The 13,289-nt window shown below is 49.5% G+C and overlaps 1 protein-coding gene across 2 annotated transcripts in view; it reads right to left on the reverse strand.

The window, feature by feature from the left end:
* LOC6594903 (protein similar) overlaps window positions 1–13,289 on the reverse strand; it is a 64,116-nt gene that overhangs the window by 31,031 nt on the left and 19,796 nt on the right. Inside the window, exon 7 of one of the 2 annotated variants that reach the window (XM_026987135.1) lies at window positions 8,374–8,515. In XM_026987135.1, coding sequence (XP_026842936.1) covers window positions 8,374–8,515 — 142 coding nt within the window. Of the gene's footprint in view, window positions 1–8,369; window positions 8,516–13,289 lie in introns of those variants that run through there. The other variant, XM_026987132.1, reaches the window with a different exon arrangement.

Here is a 13,289-nt window from a genome sequence, read left to right on the forward strand (position 1 = left end):
GCATGTGACCAAAATACTGTTCTTTTTTGATGCCACGCGCTGCCCGCGCTGCCAGCGCTCCTTCCACCCTTCCGCGCGCTCGCCGCATGAGAAAATCCAGATGAAACTGAAAATGGGTTTCCACGTCTCGGCATCAGTCCAGAGACTGCGACGAAATTCATGTGACTCGCGATCAGCCACCGCCGACGAGGCGAGCAGAGCGAGAGTAGTCGCCTAGTGGATACCCTGTAGAAAGCAGGCGAGAGGGAGTGGGCTGTCGCGCTTAGCCTACCCCGTTGAAGGGTAGCCATTCCACTCGGCCCTGTTCCCCGTGCAAACAAATTCTATTGAGAACGGAATCGGACGGAAAGGAACGGCATGGAATAGAATGGAAGGGGCTTCGGTGACAAACACAAGCAGAAGGCGAGAGATTATTAAAAAATAATATTAGATTTAAGGCGAAAGCGTGGGAGTCCAGTCCCCGCCGCCCTCCCGCTGTACGGCAGGTCACATGTTGCAAGTGGCAGAAGCGAATAAATAAAAGAATTAATGAAAGAAAAAGTCCAAAGATTTATGCGGTTTGTCGCCTGAAAATTATCATTAATAAAAATAGCTTGATAGCGCGGAATTTCTTTATTTTCACGCTCTGTCGCTGCTGCTGGTGCTGCTGGTGCTCTTCCGATGATCTTCTCTCTGTAAAAGATCTCGGGCGGGCCTTGGCATTGCTCCAGCGCACGTAGGCGGCAGTCCGAAAGAGAAGAGAGCTCCTGCCAAGGTTCCGTTTACCTTGGAAGCTCATCGACTCCCATCATGTGATGCTCTCTCTCTCTCTCTCTCTCCGCGCTCTCTTCTTGCTTGTTTACAGACAATAAATGCCTTCGATTACCATTGCTCATTCATTCCCCGCGTTCCCCGTTCCCTCACTCTATCGCTCTCTCCCTCTTTCCTTCCTGTTTATATTGTTTATTGTCTCCGACGGCGGCTTGTGTCAACTTCTGTGCGCGGAGCGGGGAGAAAGAGTTCCTTAGTTTTATGCGTAGTTGGCGTGTTTCTCTACTCCCCTTCTCCTTCTTCTTCTTCGTCTTCTTTACTATCCTCTCCCTCTCCCTGTTTTGCGGGGCCGACGGTTTGACGCCCTCGAAATGCCAGCAGAAAAAGAAAAAACATTCCATTTTGATAACTTGCTTCTTGGTCTTTCGTCCATGTCCGTCCGTCCGCCTGTCTGTCTGTCTGTCTATCCTTTCCGTCTCCCCTCCCCATTCCCCGCTTGCGTAATTTGCAATTACGATGGAAACTTTCGGCACTCCCTCCACCCCCTGGTATGTCTGTTGTTTGCGCCTCAAATTATGCAATGCCAAATGTTTGTGCGCGATAAGAAAGATTCCATGGGAAAGCAAGGAAGTAGTACGCAACACAAAAGGAAGAGCAAGGAGCAAAGGAAGGCCTCGCAATCTCAAGAGAGTACTCGCACCTTTCCGTTATCGCCTCTGCCCGGAGCCTGGAACAGGAGCGGGGCAGATAACTGCAATCGCTCTCTCACTCCATTTAACGGTACAGTACACGTGTCAGCTCTCCTTCCACCTACTCGGCTCCGTCCGCTCAGCTGTTTCTGGTGCAAGCAGGAACTTGTTACCCACGCCCCTGGCGGCATTTGTTTGCGGGAAGGGGAGGGGGAGGGGGCGTCGGTGTCGGTGTCGGTGTCGGTGTCCCAGGCAGAGCGCGACCAGGGATTCCACTCAATTTCGGCCTACTTTTAGGCTCATTCTGCGGAAGAGAGCGCTCTCGCCTCGCTCTCTCCCGTTTATTTGTCATTCGATTTCTCTTGAGCATGCGGCCTAGGCGGGACCTTGAACTCGAAATTTTTTTGTTCCTGCTTCGCTTTGCTGCTGTTTTCACTTTCCTTTTCGTTATGTAATCCTCTGAGAGACAGAGAGAGAGAGCGAGAGAACATTTAGGCTCGTGCAATGGCATGGAAAATCGAGCACAACTTTCACTTTCAGCAGTCAACGACACGACACGGGACCCCACAGAGCAAGAGAGAGAGAGAGAGGGAGCGAGAGTGTCAGAGTGTGTGAGAGCGTGCGAGGCAGAGAGAACGTTATGTGGTACAGAAAAAAAAGCAGCAAAAGACAAACAGAAATGCGACGCAAAATATTTGCAAGAACAACAAACCATATGATGGTTTCCCGTTCCCTCCCTCGTTTTTGTTGCTGTTAAATCGAAGTGCCATAAAAAAAAAGCTCGGCGAACAAACAAATAAATTTTGTAATAGGCCTTGTAGTAGGAGGGGGAAACGAGGGGGTGCGGGGGCGAAATTGATTTGCCTTTTTCTCAGGTTTTTATTGTGGCTTTTCTCCGCGAGAAATGTCAGGGCCAGCCCCAAAAAGTGTGCTTCCGTAATTGTCACATCATAAGAGAGGGGCGAGGGGGAGGCAGTGGATCTCCTCTATCCCCGCTCCTCTCCGTCCGTTTGTTGACTAAATTCTACGCATTCTACGCACGTGTATTTATAGCCCCCGAAGTGGGAGAGAGAGAGAGAGAGAGAGAGCGCACGAGGAAAAAGTGCCTAAAAATATGCCTCGAAAAAGAGTGTTCTTGGGGGAAAGCGTAATTGAGGCAAAGGAGCGAAGGGACCGGAACGAAGGGAGAGCAAAGCAAAGAATGAAATCTATTCCCCCCTCCTCCTCCCCCACAAGCGGTGGATTGAGTGGTTAGAGGGGGGTTGGGGGTGGTTGGTTGTTGGCCACATGAATAATGCTTATGGTTATGGCCTGCCCCAGCCGATGCCATCCTGCCACCGACTTTAAAATTATTGAAGGGAAAACAAAATACATTTCCAGAGAGCTAAATTACGCAATTTGCTGGCCGGTGCACGAGAAGCAGGTGGAAGCGGAAATAAACAGGTAAACACACGCTCACGCACACACTCCCTCCCTCCCCCCTTGGGCGGGGGTCGGAAGTACAGAAGAGACACGCGTTCATCGACTTCCTCCTGGGGGGGCAGGACTCCTCTGCCTCTCACTCTCTTTCCCTGTGCTCTGTGCCCCATTCGCATTTCTCCTTTAAGTGTCAATTACATTGACGTTTATTCAAATATGCATCGCACGCGGCTCCACTATGGGAAGAAGAAGTGACGAGAAACAGAGGGAGTGGGGGAGGGGAGCCCCCATTCTAATGCTTATATAAAAGCCAACTCAAAGGCCTCCTCCCACTGCTCCTCCTCCGTGTGTGCGTGGCTCCGGCAGCACTTTCCCCGCAGTTTGCGTGTGAAAAAGTCTTCAAGTTTCCAACATTTTGTGATTTTCGGGCGGATTTATCGGGTTTTATTGTGCGTATCACACAGGGCCTTGCCTTGCCTTGCCTTGCCTGTGCCTTTGGCTTGGCATTTGCCGCAGATATATGTTAATATGGTAATCCCCACAGCACCCCCCACAACCCCACAGCCAGGGAGCACTCCATCAACTTTTAAAGCCGCGCATTTAAAGAGGCTTCCAATCAAATTATGAACTGTGCTTCGTGAAGGAGCAGGAGAATGGAGAGTGTAGAGTAGAGCCAATGCATCTCCGATTCGATAACGAAGCAGATCCATTTTACAACGTTTACGTTCCGTTCCTGCTTGTCCTGCTGGCCACCAAAAAGCCAACACGCAAATTTTATGTCCAACATAAAAAGGTTTTCATGTGCAATAACCAGAAAAACCAGAGACGGAGCGGAACGGAGCGAAGGGGAACCCGAAGCGGGCCCCAGAGAGGGCTCCTCGGAGGGAGCTTTGTCATGTGGCATGGATGATGCTGCCCTATCAGCAGCGGCAGCAAGCCAATCAAAATGCAATTTCCACTCATGCACACAGGACATCATTTAACGACACACATGTGCAGGAGGAGCAGCAGGGGCAGCAGCAGGGGCAGCAGCAGGGTCCCTTCTCCTAGGTATACAAATAATATATATGCAAACAAGTTGATTTAGCCAGCCCTCGGCTCTCCTCTCCTCGGCTGTGACTATGAATTTGTCATCAGCGTCGCAGGCGAACGCAGAGATGAAAATATTTATACAAATAATAGCTACACAAAGAAAGACACGCGGCACACGTTGCGTATTCGCAATGTTGTTTCAGAGTCGGGGCCGGAGCTGGGGCTGGGGCTGGGGCTGGGCGAAAGCGACTTCATCAAAACAGAATCAGCTGCGATGACAATCTCGCCCCCACGAAAAGGCTGCCACAATCGCCTCAAGGAGCAACATCCCTAGCAGTCTGCTCCTGCTCCTTTTCCCTTTTCCCTTTTTCGTGGCAAATTAAATTCCTGAACAATGAAAGGCCGGAAGGAGGCTAAGAGAGAGAGAGATGGAGGGAGGGTTCTCTCGCTCTCCTTTCCCCCCAAAAGTTTTAATGGCGCGCTTACACGTGTGTAAAATGTTCTTTCTTCGGAAGGGCCTTCTGCGCATCCCCCGAAGGATTCCGGTTAAAGTGTTGCGCCATTCACAGTTAATTATCGTGACGTCAGAGCGGCCGAGTGCCCCGCCGGAAGTTGGCAAACATTTCCGCTCTCCAAAGAGCATCGGCAACGGCAACGGGAACGGCAATTGGATTTGAAGCACTCGGACATTAGCATAATAAATTGGGGCCCAGGCCAGGCCAGGCCGGCCTGTTGTTTGCTTTATCGGAGGAATCGAGTGAATAACTTCATCGCTTAGCCGCATTATTAAGGCGGCTTTAATAACGAGTCTAAGCCAGCAGCAAGGATTCTTTCGGATGCGGAAGGAGTATCCGGAAGGAGAGTACGTGACCAGATAACTAAGGCTTATCGATGATGGAAGGACTGGCATTTTGTTGGCCTTTCCAGAATAGTTCCCCCAACCCGAACCAATCCGACCTCCTGCTAACAGCCTTTTGGTAATTGTGTGGCCATAAATCTCATGGTCCGTGTGTCCTTCGGCTCCCAAGACGGCACGGAACACAATTTAACGCCTGTCCTGGTGCGGGGCGGGTGCCAAGGCGGCCATCACATTAAAGAGACATCGAAGCAGGACGTGTGCAGGTGTGTATTGGGTGGAAAATCGATTCGAGGCAATTAAGGTCAGACGCCGGGGGGTAGTGGAGGAGGAACTACCTCAACTTTTTCAATTAGGTGGCCACCAGGTGACCAAGCTATCGCTCCGAAGAAATCAGAGAGTCAAAATTATGTCCACGCAACGGAAACAAACATCAAACGGACGGGGAGAGGGCGGCGACGGGGGATCCTTCAATGAACGAAGGAAGGGTTCAGCGGATGGTTCTATCGGGAGTGAAAACCCCATCAATAATCCCGATTAGAAAGAACATGTGCATATGAAATATTTATGCTGCGGTCTGCAAATGGAATTCTTTGGGAAAAGGTCGCATGCATAATGGAATCAGGAAAGGGGAATCCGGAATGGACGAATGGAAGGATGGAAGGATGGGGCAACGCTTTAATTTCGGGATTTCGAGTTCATTTTATGGCAGGTCCGTCAGGCAATCATAAAGGAGGACATTTTATTGCCTGAAAGAAGACTCCCCCCCCCCCCCCCCCCCTCCTCTCTCTCTCTGTCTCTCTCTCTCCTTTGGAATCCCTCCCTTGTTTTAGGCTTAATTTATTGTTTTAATTTTTAGTCTCCCAGCCACAAAATGGCGTCCTAAGCCTGCTGTCGATGTCGGCTCGGTGGTTCGAGGGGGGGCTGGGGAAATCTTTTTGGGGAAAGTGTTAAGAACTCGTGTAAATTCCATTAGGGCTAAAAAGTTTGCGTTGCGCGTGGAAGGGACTGCCGAAGAAAGAGCCTGTCAAGTACGATAAATCAAGGACAGCGCCAGCACACAAAGGACATCCAGTGCAGGGGGCGGGGGTACGTTTTGGTAATTAAAAGCAACGCGTCCCAGGCATGGATGAAATTATGCAAGACGAGCCATAAAAATGCAAATTTTCCCTGGAAAACATCCGCCAATAAATGTTAATTGGATAGCCCTGGATTTACCCCGGTTCGGTTGGGGAATTATCTATGCAAAATCGTGGGAACAACACCGCAGATACGGCCAAGAAATCGGGAATCTATAAATATGCATCGACAATTACGCATTGGACCGGCGCATCGGACTGCACGGCTCCCACAAGAAAAGCGACCTTGAGGCGGCTGCCAAACTGAGGGACGATCAACGCGATCAGCCGCCGTTCTCTCTCTCTCTCTCGCTCCCGATCCCTCTCCATTCGATGAATTCACGCCATTATCTTAACTGGTGCGACTGTCCGTGCAGAACAGTTATCAGCGAACCGTAAATCGGACAAAGTCCAACATCACTTCACCGTAGGGACAGAAAAGAGTGAGAGAGTGAGAGCGAGAGCGAGTGCCAAAATAAAAGTAAACAAATTTCAAAGAGAATATTTCTAGTTGGCAACTCGACAAACACAACACTCCCGCTATCCCGTTCCCTCTCTTGCCCTGTGCTTGTGAAATGTTGCAATTGCAAAAGCAACATGCGCTTGTTCCAATAAATTTGTTGTCATTCAAATGCGCACGAAATTGCAAAAAGAGAAGAGAAATGCTTACAGCTAGTAGTCGACTAATTGTTACCCAAACGCAGAGGAGTGGGCAGCAGAAGATCGAACTGAATGCTAGCGTAGGCTGTCCTCGCGGTGCCATCAGAGCAGAAAACGAAAGCTAAACTACAAGTCGACTAACAGTTACCCAAGCGCATGGAAGAGCAGAGCTTACCGTAAAATGCAATGCGAGCGCAAGCTCTCTCTCTCGAAAAAAACAAAGCTTCTCAACCTGAGATTACCTTAAATCAAAGCAGCGCACATCTAGAGATCAAAGCAAGATAAGAGCGCAGGCACTCCTCTCCTCACTAGTACTGTTGGGCGGTAGCAATGAGGAGAGCAAACGCACACAAAGCTTCGCGCTCTCAGCGCTCTTTTTCTCTCTTTTCCTCTGCTTCTGCTTCAGCTCCTGCAAACAGTGCGTAGTCAACAATTACACAATCGATTTCCGAGTCGTCGTTCCATCGGCAATTGAATCATTGAATCATTGCCTGATTGACGCAGTTAACAGAATAATATAGTCAGCCAGAGAAGGAGAGGGGGAGAGCTAATAACATGCTGTATCTGAATTAAGAGCAAACTGTCAGCATTCATTTGCACCGCTCGACTGCATCCATACGACGGCATGTGTGTGCAGGAGGGGAGTGGGGGAACTGCTTGCTAATCAGGGGGCGTGTCGTTACCGAAAAGACATTTGCCAAAGTGAAAGTGATGATGATGTATTCGAATTAATGAAACCATATAAACAATGTATCCAAAAACCGGGGCACGAGGCTCTAACGACAGTGTGGGGTACAATTAAAAACGAATTTTCATTCCCCCAAAAAAAGAACAATATACCCGTATATGCCCCTTCCAGTTCCCCTCCCCTTCTGGGCTTCCAAGTGTGAAGCGGCAGAAAAGAGGAAACAAATGAAACAATGCACAAATATTTGCTTATACACGCTTAAATTAAGTAAATACAAATTTATTTGAGGTACTTACCCGTCGACCTGAAAGAGGAATAAAAACGAAGGAGGAATGTTGTTCTAGGGAGCCGGTGCTGCCGCTGCTGCTGGCACGACATCCAGCAATCGAGGGATGGGAGGGGGCGGATAAAGGTGCTTCTCGAGTGTCTGCTGAGGTCATTAGAGAGCCGCTGCCGCTCTGACAGAGCTGCCAGAGTTGCCATTGTTAATTTGCTATTCAATGTTGACCCGAACGTGGACACACGCAACGGCCATAAAAACAGAATTCAAATAACAAATAAAAACTCGATATTCGATATTGAAATTGAAATAAAATGCTAAAAGGAAAGTGCACGAGGCGGAATTGTGCTTGAAATATGGATATGGAAATTGATGGAAACTTCCCCCCGGAGTGGGGAACGGAGTGGAAAATGTGGGCCACATCTGCGGCTGCGGCTGCGGCTGTCAATGCGACAGACAGAGAGACAATAATTGACGGATTAGAAAAGCAAATCAATTCCGCAGACTGCCTGCAGACGAGAGCGATTCTCCGCTCCAGCGAGCGCGCTTTTGTGCAAATTTCCAGCACACGCACACGCCTAGGCCCCTCCCCGCCCGCAGCAGGCTCCCCCTTTGCCGACAGTTGGAAATATTTCGAGGAGGAGGAAATTAAATTCGGTCGATTAATAATGAAAAAGTGGAGCAGCGGCTTCCGTTTGCGGCTTAATTAAAAGATAAAAACGTGCCCCCCTCCCCCAATATGTAATGAGCAAATATCCGGCATTGTTTCGCCCATCCAAAATCCAATCCCCTAGTGGCTCAATTCGGACTCGACTCAATACCCAATTGAAAATTCTACGGTTAGTACAGAGTATTTTTGAATTACTTGAACGACGACTCACCTTATGACGTAGTTCACGCAGACGACGCTCTGGGGCTTCTGCTTGTCGTAGACGATTGTGGCCTGGCTGACGATCCAGCAGTAGCCGCCGCATTTTCCCAGGAAGCGGTACCGACAGGTCTCCCCCTGTCCCTTGCTCAGCACTGCAAAGAGAGAAAGAGAGAGAGAGAATGAATAACAATTGAATTATTATTGTTATAAACAAATGTCAAGCGCAAGTTCTAGATCTACTTTGGGGTTCCGCTCTTGGCAGACAAATCAAATTACAACCACAGCGAAAATCGCATCCACAAAAACCACAAACAGAATCTTCTGCGGTCTACCGCTCGCTCCCTCATTAAAATGTGGCTCTTGAACCAGATCCAACCTGAAATATCAACAATTTTGAGGGCATTTTAGATCTACTCCCCCCAGGAAGTTCTCCCCACCCCTGCTGGGGGGCTGGTTGGCAAATTGTCAAGTCTCAAATTACGGCGCCAAAAGCGCTCGAGCATAAAAATTAAATAATAGCAACTTGCGAAGGCAGCAACGGGACGACAGGGAAGGAGGGATTTGGGCATTTGATTGAGCCTTTGAATATGTCCGTGTGCGTGTGCGTGTGTGGGTGGGCATGGAGCATGAGGCTTGGGGCTTGGGGCAAGACATCAACGAGGAAACGTTGCCAAGTAATTTGGCTCAACGAGGACGCCACATAAACTCGATTTTAATTAAAACCCACCAGAAATAAAAACCCCAGTATAAATGTATGGGTGTCGCGGCACACGTGCCTCGACACTAAAATACCCTACAAAAATATATCGTAACGAGTAGGCACGAAAAAGCCCAAAGGGTTCTAGCATTAATAGCAATCTGTAATCCTTTAGATATGTAATACTTTATCGTAGCTTCAAAATTGCCACACAGACGAATAAATCCAAAAAGATAACGAAAATGTGCGTGTGAGCATGAGGGAATCGCGTGAATATCAATCGTTAGATGTCCGAGATTAACGAAATTAACAGCTACAATTTGAATGGAGAACTGGTCCCATCTTCCTGGCCATTCTTCCGGCAAATGCAGCGACAACAAATCATTGAACCACCTTGAACCATCGAGGTGTTGATTATGGAGGAGACACAGGTCGACACCTGATAGTGTCCAGAAACAGATGGATTCTACCTTTCGAAACAGATCTAATGACAGATGTTATAGGCATTTTCATTGAAGAAATAACTATGTATCTGAGACTCCTATAGGAATCTTATCCTATAGGAAAACACTTCCTTCTGTTAAGGGCTCTCCACGAATCAAATACACCCCAGTAACCCAGCCTGTAATGAGTACCCCTGGTATAAAAACACAGAAATAAAATAAATATAAACCCACACACAGAGAGAAGCCTAGGTAGAGGCACAGATACAGGCCGTGTGACAAAAGCCGCGTCTTGCCTGGAAATCGTTTCAATCACATTTTATGGCCGCCACAGCCAGCGACAGCAAACATAAACCAAACAGAGAAAAAAGTGATGAAAATTCATAGGAATTTGGAAAAGCAATTGAAATTCATGGATGCCCTCCAGGCTGCCGGGTCCTGCAATGGGGGATTAGCCTAATTGCAGAGCGTCGCAGGTGCACACGGGCAGAGACACCCCCTGACCCGCAAAGAGAGGGGAAATATGGTACTTTTGTATAAATCTCAAGGAATTAATTGAATTAGAGGCCAACCACAGTTATGGATACACGAATACAGTGCGGCTGATAAGTGTAGGGCCAGGAAGAGCCCTACAAACTTGAAGCCAAGCTTCGCTTACAGCTGGGAAACGCACTGTACACGCAAAACTTTCTTCTCACTCTCCGATTCATTCATTCATTCATTCCTTGAGTTAATTCGAAATCAGAAGCAGAAAATTAGTTTTTCCTCTCGCCGTTCGAGGCGTGGCTTAGTGGAAAACTCTTGCGCCAGGAGGCGGTGGCAGGAGTCAGGGGCATCCTTGAGGGAATGGGACAATTATGCGGGGTCATTAATAAGACAACATCTAAAGAGGCCGCGGAGTCCGAGTCCGAGTCCTGCGCGTGGTGACAGCTCCCCGAGATTGATGCCAGACATACAGACATATGGTACATGTGTGCAGGATGGCAGGATGGCAGGATGGCAGGAGTCCCTCAGGAAGAGATGTGTCCCTCAAAGGCATTCCACACAAAAGTATCGTGTCCTGTGGCCCCCCGCCCGCGCCACTGCAGTGCTCAGACGATTGCCATTTGGCAGTGTTTATGTGGAATTAGCAAAGTGAGCAGCAGACAGAATCAGAATCAGAAGCAGAGCGAAGGCAGGACCTAGACACAGACCGACGGCAGCTGCAGCTGCAGCTTCAGGAACCTTCCTTCCAGCAGTGAACTTGATTTGCCCTCAGCCAAGGACTTTTCCTGGCTGCACTGTGCGGCATGCAGCAGTCTCTGAGACGGGAAATATTAAAATATCTACGCGCGGCAGCAAAGATCATTTATCAGCAATTTTTAAGCAACATTCCTGGGCTGCTGCTGCTGCTGCCACCGCCCCTGTCCCGTGCCCCTGTCCCTGCTCCGCCATTGCTGCATCCACAATTTATGAACACGAATGCAATCCGCTTTTCGCATGGCAATGGCCATGGCAGTGGCAGTGGCAGTGGCAATGGCAATGGCAATGGCATTCCCAGGACCTTGCCACAAAAGGAAGGATGCCCAGGAAGGATGCAGGCGGGCGGCCATTTGTACAAATAATCAAACAGGAAGAAGGGGCAAGAGACTCGACTCCGAATGAAAGACAAACATCAAAACCGCATTCAAGGTTATGTATCACAGGCGAAGGATGAGCCCGGAATGCAGGGGAGGACTCGCAGGATGCACTCCCACACACCCAAACACACACACACGCACAATGGTCAGACACGCTCGAGTACACGGGTAAATCCTCGAGGCAACATAACAGTAACAGTAAATCATCATCAACCCCGGGGGGGCACGGTGGGATGTGCTCGAAGCAGCTCCTGCGCTTCGGTCGCCCTCCTGGCCCCAGTCCGCGCTGGCCAGTGGCCACTGTAGCGCTCCGCTCGTGTGTGCTCCCCGCCTTGATTGTCTGACCAGAGTCCGGCATGGCTAAGGATCCCCGCGCTGCTGGGGGGAGGGGCAAATCACATTGGCACAAGTGGATAAGGAAATAAATGTTGGCTGTTTGGCTGTTTGGCTTTGGCGCTCCTGCCCAAAGGATGTGCGCATAAATCAAGGATTTGTTTGCGGATTCTCTTGAACAATCCAATCCAAACAGTCCCCCTTCCCCTCCTTCTATGGGGTGCTGCCACCCCCCCAAAGGTAGTTGACTTGACAGTCGCCTTAGACTTGAATTTAGAGACGCACGTAGCACGTAGAAGAAGCATTGACCTTTTGCCTAGGGGCAGGGCCGAGGCAGGGGCCACGTGGCGTATGCGTAATCCGCTCTAATTGAATTAAGCCCCGACATAATCCCCCCACCCACCCACTGATCCGAAATCTGGAATCTAAAATCTGAAATCCGCTTTCTGCAAGTCAATATGTGCTGGGATTTGTATGCAAATCGCTCTCCTTCGGGCAGCTCAAGGCGGAGGACGCTCCGAGGAAAGACGGACGCCAGTCGTGTGGAAAATTGCATTTCGCCGCTACCTTTGTTGCGCCACCGCCAGTGGCAACGACTTGAAAGGGTTTCCCCTCCAGGCATAATGCAAACTTACTGCCAGGGCTCCCAGTAATGCCCTGGTAATGCCCATAACTGGCTTAATGAATGTTCCAGCGGGCAGCAGTCAGCAGGCAAGGGTTCAAAGGTCAGGCAGGACTCCCTGCCTGCCTTCCAGGCGTAGGCCAAGTTTTGCGGCTAAGGCCAGAATATTTCATGAGCGTCTCTGCGGCTCTCTGCGGGTCTCTGCGGGTCTCTGCGGGTGTACAGCCACACATTGGCACGTGTGGCATGTGGATGTGTGCCTTGGGAAAGGACACTTTCGGTTGGACCTTTATGGACCGCCTGCAGCGTCCTGTGAAAGTCGACAAGTTTGTCCTTCGATGGAACCCATTAAAAACTACTCAAAATGTCAGCGGGTGTGTCACCGCACTGTGGCGCAACCACAAGGGGCAGGCGGGGAGGGGTGCGGGGGCATGCCACAACGACACAAAATGCTACACAAATTTGTTCAATTTGCAGGGAAAATCACATGGAAAACCATCCATTTCCACTTGGAAATCCGTGCAGAAAAGGAAACGCAAGAAAGAAAAGCAAAGACGGAAGCAGGCAGCGACTGGAAAAGCGGAAGAAAAAAGTTAATTGAAAACAAAAGTCGGAAAGAATTTGCATATATATTTGCCGTCGCTCTGTGCCTCTGCCTCTGCCTCTGCTGCGACGTGCCGCAAGTCAATATTTATTTATGCGTGCGGCACAAATTTAAATGATTTAAGAGCCCCGCCCCCGCACCAGACCCCGCGAAAACTAAAGTGCAGCTCCCACTCCCTGGGTTTTTGCATTAATTAGAATTTAACAAAAATAAATGTCGGGTAATTGAAAACTTGTGCCAAAATCTACAGTCCCTGCCCCTGCCCCTGCCCCTGCCCCATGCCCTGCCCCTTCTGCTCATTACGCTCCTCCTTCTTTTGGTGTTTAAGTTCTCTCAGATTCCATTCCATTATGCTCATTAATTCCATTCATTTCCCAAAAGCAAAGCGGGGGTATCTGAAGGTGTAAGAAGGTATCTCTCTCTGCCGCCCCCCTGCCTCCTGCCTCCTGCCCCTGCCCCTGCTTTTAATTAACTCAATTTGAGCGTTAAGAAAGACATCATCAGGAGGCATCCATTCAGACAGGAGCCAGTGGGGCAGGGCAGGAGCACATCTGCGGCACCTTCCCCGCCCAGAAAGATATCAATCCTCAATCGTGGATCTCTTCAAT

This window comes from Drosophila persimilis, unplaced genomic scaffold (genome assembly GCF_003286085.1).
Source record: "Drosophila persimilis strain 14011-0111.01,24,50 unplaced genomic scaffold, DperRS2 tig00000000-arrow-pilon, whole genome shotgun sequence".
NCBI lineage: Eukaryota > Metazoa > Arthropoda > Insecta > Diptera > Drosophilidae > Drosophila > Drosophila persimilis.